This window comes from Hypoxylon fragiforme, assembly GCF_022984875.1.
Source record: "Hypoxylon fragiforme strain CBS 206.31 chromosome Unknown GGS25scaffold_6, whole genome shotgun sequence".
Lineage (NCBI taxonomy): Eukaryota > Fungi > Ascomycota > Sordariomycetes > Xylariales > Hypoxylaceae > Hypoxylon > Hypoxylon fragiforme.
Genome location: NW_026054761.1, coordinates 2,997,982 through 3,019,792, shown reverse-complemented (window position 1 = coordinate 3,019,792; position 21,811 = coordinate 2,997,982). Strand labels below are relative to the sequence as shown.

At 46.9% G+C, this 21,811-nt stretch overlaps 5 protein-coding genes across 5 annotated transcripts; 3 read left to right on the top strand and 2 right to left on the bottom strand.

Moving 5' to 3' along the window:
• The first annotated feature begins 70 nt into the window (after nt 1–70).
• GGS25DRAFT_496987 (glycoside hydrolase family 47 protein) lies at nt 71–3,224 on the top strand. The gene is made up of 4 exons (XM_049261577.1): nt 71–99; nt 153–1,233; nt 1,304–2,643; nt 2,731–3,224. Exons 2-4 carry the CDS (start codon nt 603–605, stop codon nt 2,902–2,904), a joined length of 2,145 nt encoding a protein of 714 aa, XP_049116064.1. The 5' UTR covers nt 71–99; nt 153–602; the 3' UTR covers nt 2,905–3,224.
• Nucleotides 3,225–3,333: 109 nt separating this feature from the next.
• Nucleotides 3,334–6,208, top strand: GGS25DRAFT_496986 (amino acid permease). Its single transcript, XM_049261576.1, has 4 exons — nt 3,334–4,127; nt 4,217–4,424; nt 4,501–4,710; nt 4,783–6,208. The coding sequence occupies exons 1-4, from the start codon at nt 3,758–3,760 to the stop codon at nt 5,840–5,842; spliced, it is 1,848 nt and encodes a 615-aa protein (XP_049116063.1). The 5' UTR covers nt 3,334–3,757; the 3' UTR covers nt 5,843–6,208.
• Nucleotides 6,209–6,956: 748 nt separating this feature from the next.
• GGS25DRAFT_523184 (uncharacterized protein) lies at nt 6,957–8,690 on the bottom strand (the record flags this gene model as incomplete). The annotated part of the gene is made up of 2 exons (XM_049264377.1): nt 6,957–8,324; nt 8,382–8,690. The coding sequence occupies 2 exons, from the start codon at nt 8,688–8,690 to the stop codon at nt 6,957–6,959; spliced, it is 1,677 nt and encodes a 558-aa protein (XP_049116062.1).
• A 2,053-nt stretch (nt 8,691–10,743) lies between these two features.
• On the top strand, nt 10,744–16,157 carry GGS25DRAFT_345623 (Oligoxyloglucan reducing end-specific cellobiohydrolase). Its single transcript, XM_049257996.1, has 2 exons — nt 10,744–15,100; nt 15,168–16,157. Exons 1-2 carry the CDS (start codon nt 11,199–11,201, stop codon nt 15,814–15,816), a joined length of 4,551 nt encoding a protein of 1,516 aa, XP_049116061.1. The 5' UTR covers nt 10,744–11,198; the 3' UTR covers nt 15,817–16,157.
• Nucleotides 16,158–18,764: 2,607 nt separating this feature from the next.
• Nucleotides 18,765–21,397, bottom strand: GGS25DRAFT_532726 (uncharacterized protein; the record flags this gene model as incomplete). The annotated part of the gene is made up of 2 exons (XM_049265614.1): nt 18,765–20,294; nt 20,984–21,397. 2 exons carry the CDS (start codon nt 21,395–21,397, stop codon nt 18,864–18,866), a joined length of 1,845 nt encoding a protein of 614 aa, XP_049116060.1. The 3' UTR covers nt 18,765–18,863.
• Between the last annotated feature and the right edge of the window lie 414 nt (nt 21,398–21,811).

Here is a 21,811-nt window from a genome sequence, read left to right as displayed (position 1 = left end):
TCTTAAACAGAGCACTGAGACTGGAAGGAACGCTAAGCCTCACAGGTCCATACCTTATGTAGTACTAGGTAGTCTTCGTAACATGTTACTAGGTACCGTATGCGGAAGTTAGCACACGTTGTAGGATTGAATTGTACTAGGTAGGTACATACATAGTACATGTAGGCTGTAGCACTAGAACATCTGGCTTGGGTGTCCTTATTGTACATATTATATATTGGTGGCTCCCTCTTCTTTGTTCATCTCCATTGTTGCAAATCTGAATTAGTACTTGCTTGTGTGTTTTATTAGAGAGAAGTTTAGAGAAGGTGGGCGCGAGGAGAAGATTAGATCATTTCTAATTGTAGAGATAGAAAGACAAAACACCCACATGTCGTCTTATTAGTTTTATCCACTGCCGCAGCTTTTTCTGCTGGTATTGGTTTTGTTTTATTAAGCTTATTCTCCATCATTCGCCTTGCGACTACAACGACATACAACGACGACAACACCGATGATAACGATTGCCCATTCCTGAATTATATTCCTTCTTTGATATCCGCTTCACCAATCATCAGATATACTCATGGTTGTTCTGATACTTGACCGCATTTCCCTGCTCCATGAACGTTCGCGACCCTTTCGGCCTCCATCGAAAGAGTGCTCTTTCTATCCTGAGAACAACCGCATCGCAGGCTGCTGTCGATCTTACCGAACGCGCCGTCGAGGCGAGTATTCATGCCATCGAGAAGAGCAAACAAGCCGTCGATGAACTTGACATGTCATTTTCCGTTCCTAAAAATGTTCCCTCGTTTGGAAACCCCCAGAGGCTAGCGGAGGATCGTGTCTGGGGCAACACTGCTGTTACCTCACGAGGTGGAAAAGGAGCTTCCACGAACACCAACAAGAACGCAGGAATACTCGGAGGGGTGCAAGATCGAGTGAATAACCTCTTTGACGATCGGAATACTCTCCCCATGTACAAGGATAAGCCTTACGCATACCCGGCTTCTCATCGAGCCAGACCCATCTGGCGGAGAAAACGGCTACTCATCCCTGTCCTGCTGCTGATCTTTGTGCTGTACTACTTGGGTGCATTTGGTAGCAACCATGATACCCCCGTGTCTTCGGCACCTGTATGGGCCTGGCTCACCGGTTCGGAATCGGCAAGTACTGCTGACTGGTCTGAAAGGAGGGAGCGCGTAGTGGAAGCCTTTACTTTAAGTTGGGATGCATATGAGCGATATGCCATGGGTATGAGCCCTGACCGCGAGTTCTTAGCTATGAACCATACCCGGTACGTGCTGCTAACCCCCATCTTTAGGTTATGACGAGTTTCATCCCGTATCGAAGAAGGGTCATCAAATGGCTCCGCAAGGGATGGGCTGGATTATCGTGGATGCGCTAGACACCATGATTCTAATGAACCTGACTTCCCGTGTCGCCACCGCGAGGCAATGGATTTCAACCTCTCTATCCTATGACCAAGACCAAGACGTCAGCACCTTCGAAACCACCATACGTATGTTAGGTGGCCTACTCTCAGCCCATTATCTCTCCAACGAGTTCCCGGAACTTGCACCGTTAGCCGATGATGATCCAGGCGCACCAGGAGAGGACCTATATCTCGAGAAGGCTAAAGATTTGGCTGATCGGCTTGTGGCCGCCTTCGACTCTCCCTCGGGTGTTCCCTATGCAAGCGTTAACTTGGCCAAATATGAAGGCCTACCAGCTCACGATGAGGGAGGTGCCTCGTCTACAGCTGAGACGACTACCTTACAACTCGAGTTTAAGTATATCGCTAAGCTTACCGGCGAGAAGTATTTTTGGGATAAAGCCGAGAAGGTAATGGAAGTTGTGGATAATAATGGTGTTCAGGATGGTCTGGTTCCCATCTTCATTTATGCCACAGACGGTACTTTCAGAGGCCAGAATATCCGACTGGGAAGCCGGGGAGACTCTTACTATGAATATCTCATCAAGCAATACCTGCAAACAAACAAGCAGGAACCTGTCTATCTAGAGATGTGGGATGAGTCTTTGCGAGGAGTTCGCAAACATCTCGTTACCTATACAGAACCCTCCGGCTTCACCATCATCGGAGAGCGACCCGATGGTCTGAAGAATGCTCTTTCGCCCAAAATGGACCACTTGGTCTGTTTCATGCCGGGCACGATTGCCCTTGCCGCCACGGGTGGACTGACAGAAGCAGAGGCTAAAAAGCAGCCGACATGGACCAAGAAAAACGAAGCCGACATGCAATTAGCGAGAGAGCTAATGCAGACATGTTGGGGCATGTATAAATGGATGGCAACTGGCCTAGCGGCTGAGATTACCTATTTCAACATTGCAGATCCCCCTCTCCCCGAGTCTGCTCCGCACAATCCGCCGGCTAAGTTCGACGAGGATCCCGAGGCGGAGTGGCGAAAGGACTACAACGTCCACGGTATGGACACACACAATCTACAACGGCCAGAGACGGTGGAGAGTCTATTCTACATGTGGAGGATCACTGGCGATGTCAAGTATCGAGAATGGGGTTGGGAGATGTTCAAGTCCTTCATGAATCACACAGCTGTTCCGGATGGCGGAGGATTTTCGAGCCTCTCGAATGCAAACAAGATTCCGGCACCGATGCGAGACAACATGGAGAGTTTCTGGCTGGTATGTTCTATCCCACTTCTCCCTTTCATTAACTACCTAGGTATGTGTATATGTCAGTGACTATGTGCTCTAACCCAATCTTACCAGGCTGAGACACTGAAATATTTTTATCTTCTCTTTTCACCAAACGATGTCCTCCCACTGGATAAGGTCGTCATCAACACCGAGGCACATGCCTTCCCGCGGTTTGATATGGGCCAGCTTTTCTCGACGGGGTGGAAGCGAAAGCCAAGGGACTCGGAAGGAAACATTATTGCATAAGTTGTGAGCTGAGAGGGTTATCGAGCACATACATTGCATATATCAAGACCACGTACATGTGGTTTTGAAGCATCATTGGCGTAATGTGTCTTTTTGGGGGGGGGGAAGCGGGGAGAAGGTGGGGGATGTTTGTCTTGCTTTGACGTTGGCCGCGTAGTAAGTATATAAGGCTTAGGTAGAGTAAAAGAAAATGTACAAAGTTTTATTTGTTGCAATTGATTGCATGTGTATGCGCATTACCTAGTAGGTACATGTAGGTAGTACGCATTTATTAGGTACTAGTTATGTAGGTAGTTACACATGTAAATAATTACTATTGATGTCTTTGGTTCCTGCATGCATATGTAGTAACTATGTACTTGTACACATACAGAATATTATCTACATGAACTGTCATGAAGTATCCATATAACTACTAGGTATTATAATGTTATCTATTCCATGGTTCCACTACACACGCTAAACAGGGTATTGATACCCGGTTAGCTGGTGTGGACCGTGTGGTCGTCACTGGTCGATAAGCTAGACCCACATGCCCATCTACCCCAGCTCGTGCTACTACGGTGCTAGAGGCTGAACCCACATCTTCCCGGATACCTTTGAACTTTGTGTATTAAATCTCTAATAACCTCTAAAACCTCCCCGCAGACTTTTAGAACTTCACCTTGGTACTATGGATGATATCGACTATTTCCTCATAGTAGCTATTGCGGGCTATCTATCTATCTAAACTCACCTATCCAGTTACAATCTATAATTCATATAATTGCTGCCTTCTATACACTTATCTCCATCGATTGCTTCAGAACCAGCCTTGCCCAGCGCGCGGTTGCGCAATCTCCAATGAACCACCATGACATCGTCATCGTCCAATCATGACATCGAGATGAACATCTTCCCCGTCAAGGAGGGTTCTCTCGCGCCGGGTAGTAGCTACACGATGCGCGAGCCTCGATATGATGAGACGGCACCACCACGATTTTTTGATCGCTTGATCGACGGGTTCAGGCGTGACCCCGCTCAGCACATCACTCCCGAAGACTCTCTTCGCGAACTCCACTCTATGGAGGCTTCCCATTTATACCGGCCCATGCTAGGGAGGAGGAGCTCACAGGCTCACTACTACGACGTACGACTAGCCAATCTGCAAACCGCACAGTCCCACCTTGCCAGGAAGTTGAAAGGCCGACATCTGCAGATGATCGCTATAGGCGGTTCCATAGGTACGCACTCCTCCGCTTCGATTTTCTCCCAATCTGAAATTGAACCACGACCAGGCTGACTTGATGTCTCAATCGACAAAAACTTAAAGGGACGGGCTTGTTTGTTGCTTCTGGCCGTGCTCTCCAAATTGGTGGCCCTGCCTCGCTGCTCATCGCCTATCTCTTCATTGGTGCCATGTTGTATTTCACCGTTCAAGCCCTCGGTGAACTCGCCGTCTCCTTTCCCGTAGCAGGGTCCTTTTCTGCATATTCTACTCGCTTCTTAGATCCCTCGTGGGGTTTTGCAATGGGCTGGAAGTATGTTTCAATCTTCTCGGCTTTATCCGTCTCTTATATCGAGAAAACTTTATGACGGCTTACCACGATTTGTTAGTTACGCTTTGCAATGGCTGGTGACATTGCCACTCGAAATAATTGCGGCATCTATAACCATAACATACTGGAACCCAGATCTTAACAAGGCCATATTCGTAACTATATTCTTAATTGCTGTAGTTGCCATAAATCTATTCGGCGTCAAGGGCTATGGCGAGGCCGAATTTGTCTTCGCTATCATCAAGGTTATTGCTGTGATTGGTTTTATGTAAGTCAGCCCAAATCATACATCCACTTGTTGAGACTGTACGTTAATTTTCTTTTCTTTTCTACCCTGAAGCCTACTAGGGATTGTTTTGAATATTGGAGGTGTCCCTGGTGGCGGATATATCGGAGGCCTTTACTGGCGGGAGCCGGGTGCCTTTCATAATGGCTTTAAAGGTCTTTGCAGCGTCTTTGTTACGGCTGCCTTTGCCTTCGCTGGGACAGAGCTGGTTGGCCTCGCCGCAGCCGAAACGGCGAACCCGCGAAAATCCCTTCCTACGGCCATCAAGCAGGTGTTCTGGAGAATTACTTTATTCTACATCGTGGCGCTCTCTCTCATCGGACTCCTTGTACCGTACGATGACCCTCGTTTGCTTCTTCCCGGTTCCGCGTCCGCAGCAGCGTCCCCTTTCGTCATCGCCATAGAAAATGCTGGCATCGAAGTGCTACCATCTGTTATGAACGTCGTCATATTGATCGCTGTCCTCTCTGTCGGAAACTCTTCTGTCTTCGGTTCTTCACGAACCCTTGCTGCGCTAGCTGACCAGAACCAAGCACCCAGAATCTTATCCTATGTCGACCGCCGCGGACGACCCTTGGTTTCTATCATAGTCGCATCCTCCATGGGTCTCCTAGCATATCTTGCTGATCTAAATAAACAAGGTATTGTACTAGATTGGCTTGTCGCTATATCCGGATTATCTTCTGTCTTCACTTGGGCATCCATCTGTCTGGCACATATTCGCTTTCGCCAGGCCTGGGCACATAAAGGGCACAGCCTGCGCGAACTGGCCTTCAAGTCTCAGTGCGGCGTACTCGGCTCTTACCTGGGCTTCCTTTTCAACGTCCTGGTGTTGATAGCTCAATTTTGGGTTGGCGCATGGCCCGTGGACTGGGGGGACCAGTCAGCCAGCGAAATGACTAAGAACTTCTTTCTCCAGTATTCTGCCGTCCCCGTCGTCGTGATATTCTACGTTGCGCACCGTCTCTACACTAGGGCGTCCTATATCCGAGTCGCCGACATGGATATAGATACTGGACGTCGAGACTTCAATCTACCAATCCTCCTCGCGCACGAGGCCGAGGAGATGAGGGGTTGGCCTAAGTGGAAGAGATTCTACAGGTTCTTTTGTTGATATAATTAATTAATGCTTGGAAATCTACGTCTTAGTACGGCTAGTAAAGAGCTGGCATAGCTACTTGGTCGCTATCTTAGAGGTGTATTCTAGAGTTTTCTTATGATTATGGGCATCATGAAAAAGCAGATTCGGTACAGCTTGAGACTACCTAGTACTTTGAAGGGGGTGCTCCGGCGTTTGGTAATCAATATTTGTATCATACCAACAGGATAGGTGCTTGATGTCCACGAAAGGGGAGCGAGGCGTTTGGTTTTTATTGTGTCTACGATGCAAAAAGAGCATTTCTATTCCCTGGTGCGGTCACAAAACCTTTACATTACCGAGTGATGTAACCAACACTATATCGTGATCGATGATTCTACCAAAAAATAATTAGGTACTTGTATCAAGTAAAATCTACAACAGCGAGGAGCATTAAGTACGATAGTATTGATATTCGGTGCTGGTCTACACAGTACTTTTCGGGTTGAAAGAACAGTCTTTTCTTTCATTTTGCTACGGGCAACGGTCTATTTATTAGAAGAAAGCCAGGCAATGACCAAATCAAATCACACCCGAAGAGAAGTTGTTTGCATATTATGACTTGAGTCTACTAAACTTCTTGTTCGTCATTCAGCCTGCACCAACGGGAGAGACTGGAGTTTCAAAGAAAGATACATAAAACAGGTGTAGACTATTATTCCAGTCAACGGAATATGTATAATAAAGGAAAATTGAGATTATACAGGAGGGATCAAGAACAGAAAGGGGCACGCCAGATGGATACACCTAATTATCATGCCATCCAATGTTCATTCCACCTCATAAACACTATGGCAAACCTAGCATAGTAAGTGCTTCATAGCGTTATTATATTTCCGTCCAGCAGGGCAGGTCTTGTCCAGTCCAGTTGTGAATTGAGGACCCAAGACAAAAATCCGACGGCCAAGTACATCTGTCCAAGGCATGACCGCCACCGCCGCAAGATAGACTCGAATAAAACGGGCCTCTTCCCACCAGTCCCCTCATTAATTCATAAACAGCATATAGGCGTTTTCATTCGTCACGGAGAAGTAGAAAGTTTGTGTTGCTGTCAAAGGTCTCTTCAGCGTCGAAAGTTGGGTTGGGTCGCCTAGAAATCCCAGTTAAAGCCTCCCGAGGTCGCAGTCGCTGGCTTTCTTCGGTTTGCCGGCTTGACAGCCTGACTGTTGTCTTCGTCACCGAATAGCCAGTCGCGGTTGGAGCCTCGGCCACCACCCATTCCATCGCCGCCGATGTGTATTCCACGGTCGCCATGGGCGCCAGAGTGGCTAGGCACCTCTACCGGGTTGTTCTCTTTCTGAAGAGGGGAGCTGTTGTAATTTGTCCAGTTGGACTCCATCATTTTGACCACTTTCTTTCGGTCTTCACTAACTGTGGGCTTGGGCTGCGGCTTTTGTACCGGTGAGTTATCCTTCATTTCCCAGTGTGCCTCGAAATCTCGGCCGCGATCCTTGAGATTCGTAATGGCGCTTAGAGCATGAGGATCGCCCGCAGAATCTGCTCCATCTTCGTTCGCATTTCCATTTCCATCCTCACTATACAAATTGTTTTCGTATAGTCCTAGACCATCATTATGAGTCGTGCCACGAGGGCGCACAAATCGAGTTTCGACATTGGGGGTGCCGTCATCCTTGAATTCAAAATGGGTCTCGGCATCACGGCGGGCTTTGACTGGCACCGCTTTGCGCTCGGGGCTCTCCTGGTTCTCGTCATTCTCAGTGCCCCAGTGACGCACTTCCTGATTTCGCAAAGTCTTAGATGGATGAGGTCTCTGTGGGGTAACGAAATCGTCAAAGCACCATTGGCTGGTATGCTTCGTCTTCTTTGGGGTTGTTTGGTTGGGTTGAGGAACGTCTTGTGGTTCACCAGTGCCATCGCTAAAGTCGAAGTGATTGTACTTTTTCGGGTGAGGACGGTAGGAGATACGGTTTGAAGTTGCGCCCGTTTCAGACTCATCATTCTCCTCCACGTATTCCTTATCCTCAAATAAGCGACTCGGGTGGAATTTCTTGTCGCCGCCAGCTTTGGGAGCGACAGCCTTGCTCGGCGACTCGGATCGGTCGCGGTTGGGACCCTCGACGGGTTCGTCGCCGAGAATCTCGACGAAATCGCGCTGTCGTGGCCGAGCTCCGCCCCTAGGAGAAATGACCGAGGCTATGGTCTGGTCAGAGTCATCGCGAGGGGCGAATAAGGCGAGTGAAGCGTGAGGGTCGCGCAAGACATTATTCGAGTTGCCACGGGAACGAACGGCAAACTCATTAGGCTCTTGGCCAGCGATACCATTGCTGGATGACTTTATACAAGTTTCAATCAGCCTAATTTGTTCTTTGCTGTCGCGGATTGGCCAGTTGCGACCGGTTCGGCCAATGACGTCGAGCTGTTTGAGCAGGGAACCTTGATCCCATGTCTGGCGGATCTGCAGGATTTTGTGGTCGTTGTCAAAGGTGACGATATGGATCTAAGTCGCGTATTAGTAAAGGCATAACTGCCTAGTTTGTAAAGAAGCAGTACGTACCATGGGAAGATAAACGGTGCGATCAGCCAAGAAGTTGTCATCTAGAGCCGGTAGGTAAGGTCCACCAGAAGTAATAAACTCGAGAACGGTATCGACCTCAGCAGCAATAGCATTTTGGCCTTCGATGACTGAGATAAGTTCCTGTTTTTTCTTGTTGAGCTGCTTGGCCGTGGTGTTGAGGTGTTTAAGCACGTCGGCAGAACCTCTGTAACTAGTCGTGGTAGTGATGTAGTGAAGGGCAGCTTCGGCAGCAAGCTGGGTAGGATCGGGTGTAGCCAGGAACTGCTTGTATACAGTTGCCAGCGCCATGACGATGATGTGTATTAATTCTGTCTCTGTCTCAAACGTGTGCGCGATACGCGTTGTTTTGGGTAAAGCTGCGATTGATACCAAGAGAAGAGCAAAGTATATAAAGTAGCGAAACGATGTTAAGTTTCGATGTTGAAGATGAGTTAAAGATTAGGAAGGGTAAGTAAATAGAAAGTGTGGGAAAATGAGAATGGAGTGAGAAAAGTAGGATGAAAAGGGGAGGCAGACTATGTACGTCGCGTCACTTCTCAAGAAAAGAACTTGAATATACATATACCTAGGGTAGGTAGGTATGTAGTAGGTAGAGCCTGCTTATTTAGGCACTCGCGCTTTCCCTACTTTCCCTACCCTCGCCGGCCAACCACAGGTTATTAAAAAGGGAAGGAACCTAGAAGAAACCTGACACACACTTGTTGTCTTCTGTTGTTTACTAACATCCCTAACATTCAGGAACCCTGCCTTGTACGTCTCCCCTGATATCTTGGACTAGTTAAAGTTTACCTACCTGCATATGTAGTATTATGCATAGGGTAGGTACATAATACCCGCTACCACGGCCCGGGTATTCAATGTTTTTTAGCATTCAAAATCGAATATATCAATTCTCCCTTCTATACATATGTAACTGCCCGTGATAACAGACTTCAATGTACACATATCATATCATATCATATATATGTCAATAGCTCTATAAGTTCTTACGACTACCAAGAAGGCATATGTTTTGTGTCAAGACACGATCCATGGATTCCATTAATCTAAACTACACGTGTGTAGTATAAATCTTAACGTTTGGACCTTTGAAGTGAAATCCTTCTGCTGGGTATCGCATCGTTGCTACCACTTCATACCCGGAGATTTTATTAGTGGGGCGAGGGGTTGAGGACTCTGGAGTTTTGACCAAAGCCCCACCGTAGCCTTCTAACCCAGGTAAGATAAGCCGTGGATCTAGCTATGTATGTAGGTATTGCGTACATATGTATGTACGGATTAGTACGGATACTATCTAGCTACTGCTACATATAAGTAGGGACTGACTTTAGCAGATCTTGGATAAGACCATACCTGTTTGTTTACGGTCGTCAATTGCCAAATGTAAGAGTTTGATAATTACTTCACCTTTCAACATAATAATACGGAACTACATACGTGTTATTATCCTCCATTCTGTAACTACCGCGTGCGTGCTGATAAAAGCGTGCAAAATGCACTTATGTATTTTGGGAAAGGCCTGTTTCAGTATTACAGGGGCTTTACTTGTTTCAAACGAAATAGAAGGGCAGCGTCAAGCTTACAGTTTGAACACAGTATATATACTATGTACGTGCGCACAACAACATTGAACATTGAATATTAATAAAGCGGAATATTAAAGCGGAGTATTACTACGTAGTAATAGAGACACAAACAATGCATAGTATTATCTAGTTATGTGCTATGTAGGATTCTAGATTTCAAATGTTTCTATATATAATACAATATATTGTACACGTATTGTTTTGACAGTTTATTATCAATCTGGGTTGCGGCGTGCACCCATCGATGGACCTGATTTCAGTTGTATGCTACTCTCAGATATGCTTATTTTAAGTACACTGCCTACCTAAGTAACCGTGCCGGGTGGTTATGCAAAAAGCCAATGCTTCAGTGCAAGATCGATCTTCTTGTATGAGCGTAATACTAAGACATACGTGCTTAAGTAGGTACTCCGTACTAGGCACCTTAGGTATGTATGTATGTCATTGTATGTAAATACATATGTAGGAACATTTGAAGCTTTGAAGGCAACACATCATGGATGTGCAGTGTTCAATGTTCAAGCTACATAGTGCATATGATAGGGTACCTAGTAGCTACTAGCCATGCACTGGTGAATTCAACATTGAAGTTGAGGCTAGTGCTGGTGTTGAGCCACAGTACACAGTACACAGTACTATCATTGATGTACACACGTCAGGTTACCTGTGGCAAAGCTCCGAAACTCCCGAGCTAAGCCTCGCCAGGTGGATTCCTATGATCTCAGGTACCTAACGTAATGGAATCCTTGAAAGTCCGCGCGGCGAGGGAAAGCTGAGACTCAACTTGCAACTTGCACCTTAGAACTTGTAGCTTTTACCAAAAAAAAAAACTGATGACACTTATCTCAATGACCCCCATTTAACGTCAACCACCCAAGCTTACTTGGCTTCTACTGAGAAAGTAAATCTTAAACCCAACCCCATCTTCCTTATTTCTTCCTTTCGTTTTATCTTGGGAGAATAGAAAGGTGGATATCATTGAATAATTCATTAGTTATCGTTTACTTTAATAGCTCCCTCTTATCTCTCTTGTCTTTGTAATAACAGCTGTCTACTATCCCTATCCCGACCACGATCCTGATTCCGATCCCGACCCCTACCCCTTTCATCGACCACCCCTCCTCGTTACTTATCTCCTCGAGTTTCACTCGGGGCGTTAAAGCAAGAACATTGTCATGACATCCACGATAACGCCTAAAATCACGAAACCATGAGGGTCAGGAGAGCTTCTGGGGCGTCGGCCTCAGTATGGTCGGCTATCCTCCTCTTAACTTCTCTATTATGGACGGCTTCGATGGTTCGCGCTGAGGATGGACCGACCATTGTCGCAACCGAATTCAAGGATCCTCCTAGCAGCCTTAGCTACTTCAAGGACTCCAATGTCATCTTGTTTCAAGAAGCCTATGGACGGACCATTTGGCGATCAGCTGACGGCGGTACTACTTGGTCTAAGGCTGAAGGAATCGAACATGAGAAGGCTGTTGCCCTGGTCATGCATGAATACGATCCGAATCGCGCCTACGTTTTGACTGCTAGCGATACTCACTGGAAGACTCACGACAGAGGCGAAACGTGGCAGACCTTCTCTACCGGCGCATACACGAGCGATTTCGCTGACTCTATCGGTCGATGGATGAAATTCCATGCTGATGACCCCGACAAGATTCTGTTTACCGGTATGGAATGTGAGGGTCTCTGTGAGGAGCTTGTCATGTACACCACAAACGGCTTTGAGGACAAAGCCAAGGCCCTACGCAGGCGCACTCAGGCTTGCTGGTGGGCCAAGTCTTCACCACTTTTCACAACAGGTCAGGATGAGTTGGACAAACAGAGAATATTGTGCATCATAAGGGGCGGCATATTCTCCCCTCAGTCAGCTAACCGACTCTTGATATCCGATAACTTCTTTGCCCAAGGACCCGATGGAATTATCCAGGAATTCGAGCCTAATTTGAATGGTGAAGGTGCCGTTGAGGGTATCGTAAGCATAGTCGAGGTCAAGAAATATCTTTTAGTAGCCGTTACCTCCCGGAATACAGCAGAGATGGCCCTCTACGTGAGTGGTGACACTTTGAAGTGGCATCGTGCCATTTTCCCTCACGACCACCCGCTCCTCGAAGCCTCGTATACTGTATTGGAAAGCACCAACTATAGTGTTCAGATCGATGTTAGATCAAGCAGACGGATGTCTAAACCGATGGGTACCCTGCTGACTAGCAATTCGAACGGTACATATTTTACGAGAAACATTGAGCACACAAACCGCAATATGGAGTCATATGTCGATTTCGAGAAAGTCTCCGATATCCAGGGCATTTATTTGGTTAATCAGGTGGACAACTGGAAAGAAGTAGAGGAAGACCAGGACGAGAAGAAGATTAAGACAAAGATCACCTTTGATGACGGCAGAACATTTGAACTCATCAAGACAGGCGACGACGAAATTCATTTACATTCCGTCACAGAAATTAGCAACGTCGGCCCCGTCTTCTCGAGCCCTGCCCCAGGTCTAATAATGGGCATTGGAAACCATGGCAGTCATTTAAAGGGGTACTGGGATTCGCGTCTCTATATATCAGACGATGCTGGCAGAACCTGGATCGAGGGTCCCGAGGGTCCGCACAAATATGAGTTTGGCGATCAGGGTTCCATCCTTCTCGCCGTCAGAGATAGCAAGGAAGCCGATATTAAGGAGATTAGATACTCCTTGGATCATGGCAAGAACTGGGACACTGCCAAATTGCCAAAGGATTTGAGCATCCTTCCTTGGGCCCTGACAACCACTCAAGACTCGACCAGCCTGAAGTTTCTGCTTACTGCAAGAAAGGGGTCAAAGGCCTCACCAAATGGATTTTTTGTCATCTCCATTGACTTTGAAGGCTTACATGAAAATACTTGCAAGGAAAGCGATATGGAGGACTGGTTTGCGCGGGTAGATGACGACGGCAAGCCAAGCTGTGTAATGGGCCACACACAAAAGTATCACAGACGTAAGAAGGATGCAAAGTGCTTCATCAAACAAGAGTTCAAGGATCCTGTTCCTGAATTTACGCCCTGTGAATGCACGGACGCCGACTTTGAGTGTGATTTCAACTTCGTGCGAGACGGCGATGAATGTAAGCCAGCTGGGCCTGTTGTGGTTCCCGAAGGCGCTTGCAAAGCTGATGGGTCTGATGAGACGTTCATGGGATCATCCGGTTGGCGTCTCATTCCCGGAAATGAATGTAAACGCTCTGGAGGTGACCAAAAAGACAAACAGAAGGAATGGAAATGTTCTGATACCAAAACTCCACCGAATGCCCCCAACAGCGATGAGCCGGGACATACTCAATGGCCCTTTGAGGGTGATTTCGACCGATTCTCTAAGCATTATCTTGAACGTGGCGAATCAAGTTCTGAAGGTGATGAAACAATACTCGCCTGGCCGTATAGAGCTAGCACGGGCGAGGTTGGCGATATATTTATCACACATGACCACGGAAAGAACTGGACGAAGGTGAAGCTGCCCGGAAAGGAAGGAGTTCAAGATATCATCACCCACCCTTACGTCAAAGATATGGCATTCTTCCTCACGAAGGAAAATAAAGTCTTCTACACCGTCGATCACGGACAACATTTTGATTATTTCGAGCCACGAGATCCGCCTGATACCTCTTATGACAGGGCGATGCCCCTTGCTTTCCATCCCGATCAGAGAGACTGGCTTATATGGCATGGAAAGAAGTGTCATGGCAACGACTGTTATCTGGAAGCGTCCCTGTCGAAGGACCGTGGCGATAATTGGCAGACAATCAAGCGTTATGTGAAGAAATGTGAGTTCACTGGTTCATCGGCATATAAATTCCGCAACACCACACAAATAGTTTGTCTCGCAAGCAAACGCGAAGACAACGAGAGCGACAACCCTCTTCAACTCCTGTACAGCGACGAGTTTCCAAGGTATGAGATGAGCGTGGCCTTGGAAAATGTTAGCAATTTCGCGACCATGGCCGAGTTCATCGTTGTCGCGACGGAAAACACGACGGACAGGTCGCTGAATGCGCTGGCCAGCTTGAATGGGCGGGATTATGCACCGGCTCGCTTCCCATATAACATCGATGTTCCACATACGAATGCATATACTGTTTTAGAAAGCTCAACCCACGCGGTCAATCTGTTTGTCGTGACCGAGGAACAAGAAAAGCTGCGGTATGGGTCAATCCTCAAGAGCAACTCGAATGGGACATCTTATGTATTGAGCATTGCGGGCGTGAACTGCGACGACAGCTATTACGTAGATTTCGAAAAGATGCTCGGTCTAGAGGGTGTTGTGTTAGTCAACACGGTTGCCAACAGGGACAGCGACTCGGAGCCCAAGAAGCTCCAGACAAGGATTAGCCACAACGACGGGGCCGAATGGGGGTTCTTACCTCCTCCGGAACGGGACCTTGACGGCAAACCATTCAGCTGCCAAAGCAAAATCGGCCATGCCTCGTGTGCTCTCCATGTCCACGGATATACCGAACGAGTAGACGCTAGAAAGACGTATTCGTCGGAGTCGGCAATTGGTATCATGTTTGGCATTGGCAACGTTGGCCCTTTCCTCGGCGAGGCTAAGGACGCTGATACATTCATGACGACCGATGCTGGACTCAGCTGGAAAATGGTGAAGAGAGGGAGCTGGACGTGGTCTTTTGGTGACCAAGGGTCTATCATAGTTCTCGCACAAAGAAACACGAAAACCAAGTCGGTATCATACTCACTCGACCAAGGTGATACCTGGAAAACCTACACCTTCTCGGAAGGCGATGTTGTTATCACTGATATAACGACGCTGCGGTCTGGTTCATCTAGGAACTTCCTTCTCTGGGGTCACCAAGGAGACAAGCTTTTTACCGTGAATCTCGACTTCTCAGGCCTGGCAAGTGAGACGTGCAAGGACGATGAGGACAGAAACAAGTCTGACTACGAGCTATGGTCTCCGGAGCATCCATTGCAGTCAAACCACTGCCTATTCGGCCACAAGAACTACTACCTACGTAAAAAGAAGGACAGGAAATGTTACAACGGCGGCAAACTTAACCATCTATACAGTGTCGAGAACTGCGAGTGCACTCGGCAAGACTTTGAATGGTAAGTAACGAAGGAAGAAGAGGGTGCTCTGTTCATCATTATCTAGATGCTAATTGTGCTGCTACAGTGACTATAACTTCGAACTGGACAAGCATGGGCACTGTAGCCTTGTGGAAGGACTTACACCCCTGGATCCCGTGCAGGTTTGCAAGGAAAACCCCGACGAGTTTGAGTACTACGAACCCAGCGGCTTCCGTCGAATTCCCTTGACGACATGCTCAGGGGGCTTCGAAGCGGACAAAGTACTCACGCCTCACCCTTGCCCTGGACACGAGGAAGAGTTCGAAAGAAAACGGGGGGTTTCGGGTGTAGGCCTCTTCTTTGCCATTATCATCCCTATCAGTTTGGCGGCAGCGGCTGGTTGGTGGGTATACCGTAACTGGCGAGGGAAATTTGGTCAAATCCGGCTCGGAGAACAAAACGGGTTCGGCAGCGACGCGCCTTGGGTCAAATACCCAGTGATAGCAGTCTCGGGGGTGGTGGCTGTAGTCGGTGCATTGCCCCTTCTAGCTGGCAGCCTATGGCGTGTGGTAAGCTCAGCATGGGACAGGGCCAGGAGCGGGAGAGACGGCGGTGGCCGTTATGACTGGTTACGTGGAAATAGCCAGCGGAGATTTACGACTAGAGATAGCTTTGCCCGAGGAAGAGGCGACTACGCGATTGTAGACGAAGATGAAGGCGAGCTTCTCGGCGATGACAGCGACGAAGAAGTGTAAGGGATGGAACAAGAGGTGGAAGCCCCCTTTTTTCTTTTAAAATCGTGTTTGGAGTAGGAAGCAAAGGAGGTATTCAATGTATTCTCAAGTCACAGAGAGGCGTATTGGTAGGGGTTTGTTAGGAAAAATCATAAGTCATAATCTCATGTAAAGGGTAGTAGGTAGCCTACCTGCCTACCTATGTGCCTGGTTATCCTATGTACATGTAGTGTAGTTTTAAGGCAGGAGAAGGACCTAGTTGTCGCCTTTGGGTGGCCTCTACTACTGTGTGCAACTTACACCCATCCCATCACTTGTAGCCATTAGTATAGAGGTGCCTAACCTAAGTAAGTGTGCATTCAGGCTACGGGTCTTCGGGAGAGAACTTGGTCATGGTATGTATGGGTATGTACTTGGCGTATCGTCTTATGCTGAATGATGAGGTGTATGTAGGTTAGGTAGGTATGTATGTAAATGTGAAACGAAACGTGGCAAACAGATTAACGAACCCCTTCCCCCTGGTACTATTCAAGGTATCCATATGCCTACTAGGTAGGCATGCTAGGTAAGGTATCTTATGTATGTTATAGTATGGGCCAAGTCAAACAGATCAAATACTAAGTTATACTACACTACTATGTAGGTATGTAAAGTCGTATCCCCCCTGACGAATTACATGTATGTAGGCAAGTATGTATATGTATGCATCACGTACCTACCTTAGTAGGGCAAGTATCCCCATGCAGCGTGCTCGGGGCTCGGGATACAACGTCGACTCTCACCCGTGATATTCTATTGGCCTGTCTTTCTCTCTTGCTCTTGCCCTTTCCCTTCTCCTGTCCTGGTTTTGGCCACGTTGGGTTTTTTTTTTTTCATTATTAGGTAGGTAGGTAGGTAGGTAGGTATGTGGATTTTCCCCTGTTGATTGATTGCCTTACTTGATTAATTAATCGATCAATCAATGGTAGATGATGATGATGGTGATGGTGATGATCCCGAACCCCCTTCTATGTATTTCTATATATATAAACGAGGAGTACCTACCTAAGTAGGAGAAGTTGTCCGTCTCCTCCTATTTGGTAGCTACTAGGTATGAGATAGAGTAGGTAGGTAACTAACAAACATCCATAGATAGATAATTACCTGTCACAAATCATCTCCAGGGCTCCTTTTTTTTTTTTTTTTTTTTTTTTTTCGGTAGTTAAACCCAACAGACCGCCAGCCAGCCAGCCAGCCAGCACCATTCAATAATTCAATAATACCCGCCCAGCCCCGGACCGGCCGGGTGTTTCGTTCCCCAAAGCTCGTCGAAACACAAGATAATACCTAACTACCCTACATGAGCGGTCTGAGCATTTCGTTGCACCAGAGTTTGTATTCCGTCTTGTATCTTGTCTTGTCTTTTTTCTTTGTTCCTTTTCCCGCGAACACGAACAAAGCTAAGTCTTAACTGTATGTAGTCTAACTAACTGTACCTGCATACACATCCATACTTAGTACCTACATATCTGTCCCAACACCCCAGGCCAAGCAAGTCAGGTACACGTATTTGCAGGTTTTATAAACCCTACCTACCTACCTACAGCGAACGAATCTAGGTTGCCAAGAGAGACCCGAGTTCCCCCTTCCCCCCTCCTGCCCCCCATATCTTGGTCTCGGCCGTGCCTACATAGTAGTAATCCTGCTGGAGTTATGCATCCATACCGATATCTAGTTATATATGTAGGCATATAACTACTATGGTTAGGTAAGGTATGACGGGGGGAGGGGAAAAGCTACATAGACTAAAACCAAAAAAGGTTGAACGACCAAAAGGTGGACATGGCGTACCTGCAGCGTGGTGGTGCAAGTCACTAGGTTAGGTAGGTTAGGCCGCACTGACTTATTACCTACCTACTACCTACTAGGTATGTAGTTTAGTTATATGTATAATAAATATACCTAGTGTTGCTGTCTGTGTGTCTGTGATATGATCAGGATCACCGTACCAAGATTTTCCCAATGCGCAGGCGTCAGTTAATAGATCATAAGATGTAACTACATTACCTAATTACTTATTATTCATTCCAGTCCATATATCCCCTCATCATCATCACCATCATCATCACCTGCTCCCCTCTTCTCAAGATAATATATGTAGGTGCCTACCTACCTACGTATGAAGGTTTCACCGCTCAGGCCCCTCCCAGGATCAGCGCCTCCCGCATCAATCCAATTCCAACTATATGCAAGGGGCGCCCACTGGGGTAAAATCTAATGCACCTACCGTGACCTACGTACCTATTCAGCCCGCTCTACAAAGTAGACTACACTATCACTCTTTCACCTTCTTCAACTATTGATTCCTCAAGGGTCCACGTAACAAGTAACAAATATTGAATCTTTGATATTTGGATGGCTAAATTCCGCGGCCCGGGATAATACCTATCCCTATACTTTTGACATCCTACAGCTTTAGCACTACATACATACAACTAAGTAGATACTTATCTACCTAATTAGTTATGTAAATTGATATGGTGATGGTGGTTTTGGTGTTAGTGTTGGTGGGTGTTGGTGGTAACTCTATGTCTAAATAATCAAGAAGTTGATTCATTGATTTCTTTCTCTTCTTCTTTTTCTTCGTCTTTTTCTAAAAAAAAAAAAGGGGGGGGGGGGGGGGAGGGGATGGGTGGATATACGATAGACGCCGTTTTCATCACTATTACGACTTGTGACTCGGACCACGGTCTTTCTTTAACACATGTCTCGTACCCTTGTTTGAAAAGAATGACAGTTTTGGACAGTTTAGACAGTAAATACTATTGTGAATTCTTTGCCAATTACTGGAATTCAATAATTCAACACCCTCCTCCTAACTCCAGGCAATGATTGATTCAGAGTACATGAACGCTTGATTGGTGATAGCTAGCACAACTCGATTGAGTTGAATAAAATCCACGTAGATGGATGGAAAAGTAAAAGATAGAGCAACGAACGTCGGAATGTCGGGATATCGTAGTGAGAGTAAGGTTATGTATGTCCATCCGATGAGACGGCTTCTCATTCTTGGGTCGTGTCCACCATGTCTAACTGCGCCGTACTCGATTCCAGATGCGTTTCATTACATTGTTGTCGGTCGAGCTGTGTGGTCCTAACTCCTGATCAATTTCGGCAAACATCCTGTCGATGCTTTCCTTCTGACCATCTTTGGAGTGCACCGTGGATATAGGTGTATCTTCACGGTATCCAAACGTTTGCGACGGCCTGCCCGGGGTGTGCCGCGACCTCTTTTGTTGCCATCCATAAATTTGGTCATCGCATGCTCGTAGATCAGGTCGCGTAAGTGTCATGCGCAACGTCATTTCACGGGAAGCCGCAGACACTTGCGTGTAACCTTCTGGGGCCCTAGACAGATTATAGTCCTCGGCGGGGGGCGGTACTTGGAGAGGTTTGGTATATTTTTCCAGCTCATTGGGTGTCCTGGGCGACTCGGGGTCCGGCAGCGACATGTCCTCGCTGCAAGTAGATGATTGGTCATCCTCTAGAAATGTCTTAAACTTCTCCGAGTCTGCAGATAGCGGTCCTCGAAAATCGTCCCTGCTGCTCGGTAAATCTCTATCATTGGAAGGGAAGCCAAATTCGATCGCTTCGTCAAACTTTTGTGGCGAAGCCAGGTAAACTCGTAGCTTTAGGCGAGCCTCGGGATCCTGGTAGTGCGCTGCTCCTGGGTCGAATGACGAAAGCGACTCATGAGTAGCATGTCTCGGGGTAATAAGCGATAGCGCCCTAGATTTCCGTCGTCCATTATCTGAGTAAGTAGATGGGCTTGGGAAAATCGGACTGGTGATAGGGGTGGTGGCATCCTTGGTTGCGGGTCGGCTCGAAGAGAACGAAGGGCGACCGAATGGGATTTTGGAGAAGGACATATGTCGGCGGAAGGAGGGAGGTCTTTGCTGCTCTTGGGGAGGCATGGTCGCTGACTCCTTCAAATTCACATGATAGTCGTCCAGACCGAGAGTGAGATCAAGGTCTTCGTCTTCTTCTAGCCATCGGAAACTATCATGAAGCGCATCTTGCGCCTCGGGGGAAGCGTAATCGCTCTGTAGAGACTCCATACTGGGTCGTCCCGACGAAGAAAGCGTCGGGGGATTTGGTGGAGGGGTGGGACGTCTGGTCGCACGGCGGCCAATCTTCAAGAAAGCCTCGTCGGCAGCATCCAATATGACGCTCGGCCTTAATTGTTTGGCGACGATAATTTGCTCCTCTCTGGTCAGGTGCTTTTCTCTAATCTTAGCGGGAAGTTTGGCCAGGAATGCAGAATCGACCGAGAAAGCGTGTTGATGACAAGAAGGTGAGGTAATAGGACGTTCCAACGGATTACCGGCACCGGCCCCAGAGAAAGATGCTCCTCGAAATCTATGACGCTGTGCACAGAGGTCGTTGTTATCGTCGTCGTTGGGGTGGTCCAAGATGCCTGAGGTCTGAGCGAGACGCAAACGTTCCAAGGTGGAGAAATACTATAAGAGAAAAAAGGGGGGTAAGAATTTAGCAAAGACACTGGCAAATTTGTTGTGTTTACATAGATATGTTGATAGGGTTATGATAGGTATGAAAAGGTATGTAAGGTAGGTATGTAAAGAGGTATGTAAAGATAGGTAAATAGGTGTGTGTAAGGTGTGTTAGGTATGTATGGTATGTATGGTATGTATGTATGTAATGGAACGGGACGGGGTGTGCTCTGATGCAGGAACGGGCATAGTAAAAGGTTACAATGGGTACAGTACGAAATGTTATGAACGGAGGCTAAGAGACCATGCCTGCATAGATGCATGAGGATATGCATCGTAATGCGGATGAACTGCGCTCGTAATGGTCCAAAGCGTTACAATATGCAGGCATACGATAGCTCATAGCTACCCTCCCTTTCCCTGATGCCTGCACGGAATATCCCAATTGGGTACAGACAAATCGCCACCGGCGCGTCTCTTCCCCTCTACAATTCTTTTTTGGCAGACTGATCCGATCCAAAATGGAACGTAGAGCTTGGCCCTTCCGGCAGAAAAACAAGAATCCTTCCAAACATACAAGACGTACGTGTACAAAATAAAAACTAAGAGATAAAATAAAAAATGCATGAAAAGATAATATAAAAGATAATTACAAATGAATAAACGAAAATACAACTAGGAAATTTGGCTTGACTTACTTTTCGTCTGATAGCAGCGGGCAGAGCTTCGAATTCTTCGATATCCTTTCTCGTGAGATGTGGATGTGGCTGTAACGACAGTTCACTGTAGTGATGCTCCTTCTCGTGCTTCGTCTTCCTACTTCTTCTCCCGGAATCATGGTGATTTGGTGTCAGGGCTCTTGGGCCTGGTGTTCCTGCAGCTTCCTTGTGATGATTCGATAGAGGCAGCCATAGTCGACATTGCTTGAGTGAAGTACGCGAATGATTCGGGTTCGTGTGATATTGTTGCGTCTGTGACCTCCGGTGTTGTCGAGTCTGATCGAGAAGACTGTTATGATAATCTACCGTGCTACCACGGGCACGGGTAACGGGCAACTGAAAGTCTGAATAGTTCCCGTCGCCCATAGGGTAACTAGTTGGGTGGTGTCGCATATTGTCGGTGTTGGTGGTGGTGGTTTTCTTCCTCCCCTTTTCTTTCTTTTCTTTGGTTGGAATTCGTTCTTTTCAGTATTGATTGGCTTGAATTGATTGATAACTGGTCGTCATTCAAGTTCAAGTCAAGACTGATCAGAATTATTAGATGGCCTTCTCCCGAGAAAACATGGTTGGTTGTTGGTATATGGATATGAACAAAGGATATAAAAAAATAAAAAATAAAAAATAAAACCAAAAAAGGGTAAAATAAAACAAGAAGAATAAATGCGTTCGCCAATGGAAGCAAATTAAAATAGAATGAAAACTTGGAATCCGAAGAGAAAAGAGAGGAAATTCGGAATCATGAGCAGTGACGATAAACCCAAGTACCTGGCAGGTACTAGTGTCTGTGTCTCGGTCTATCACTTGAGT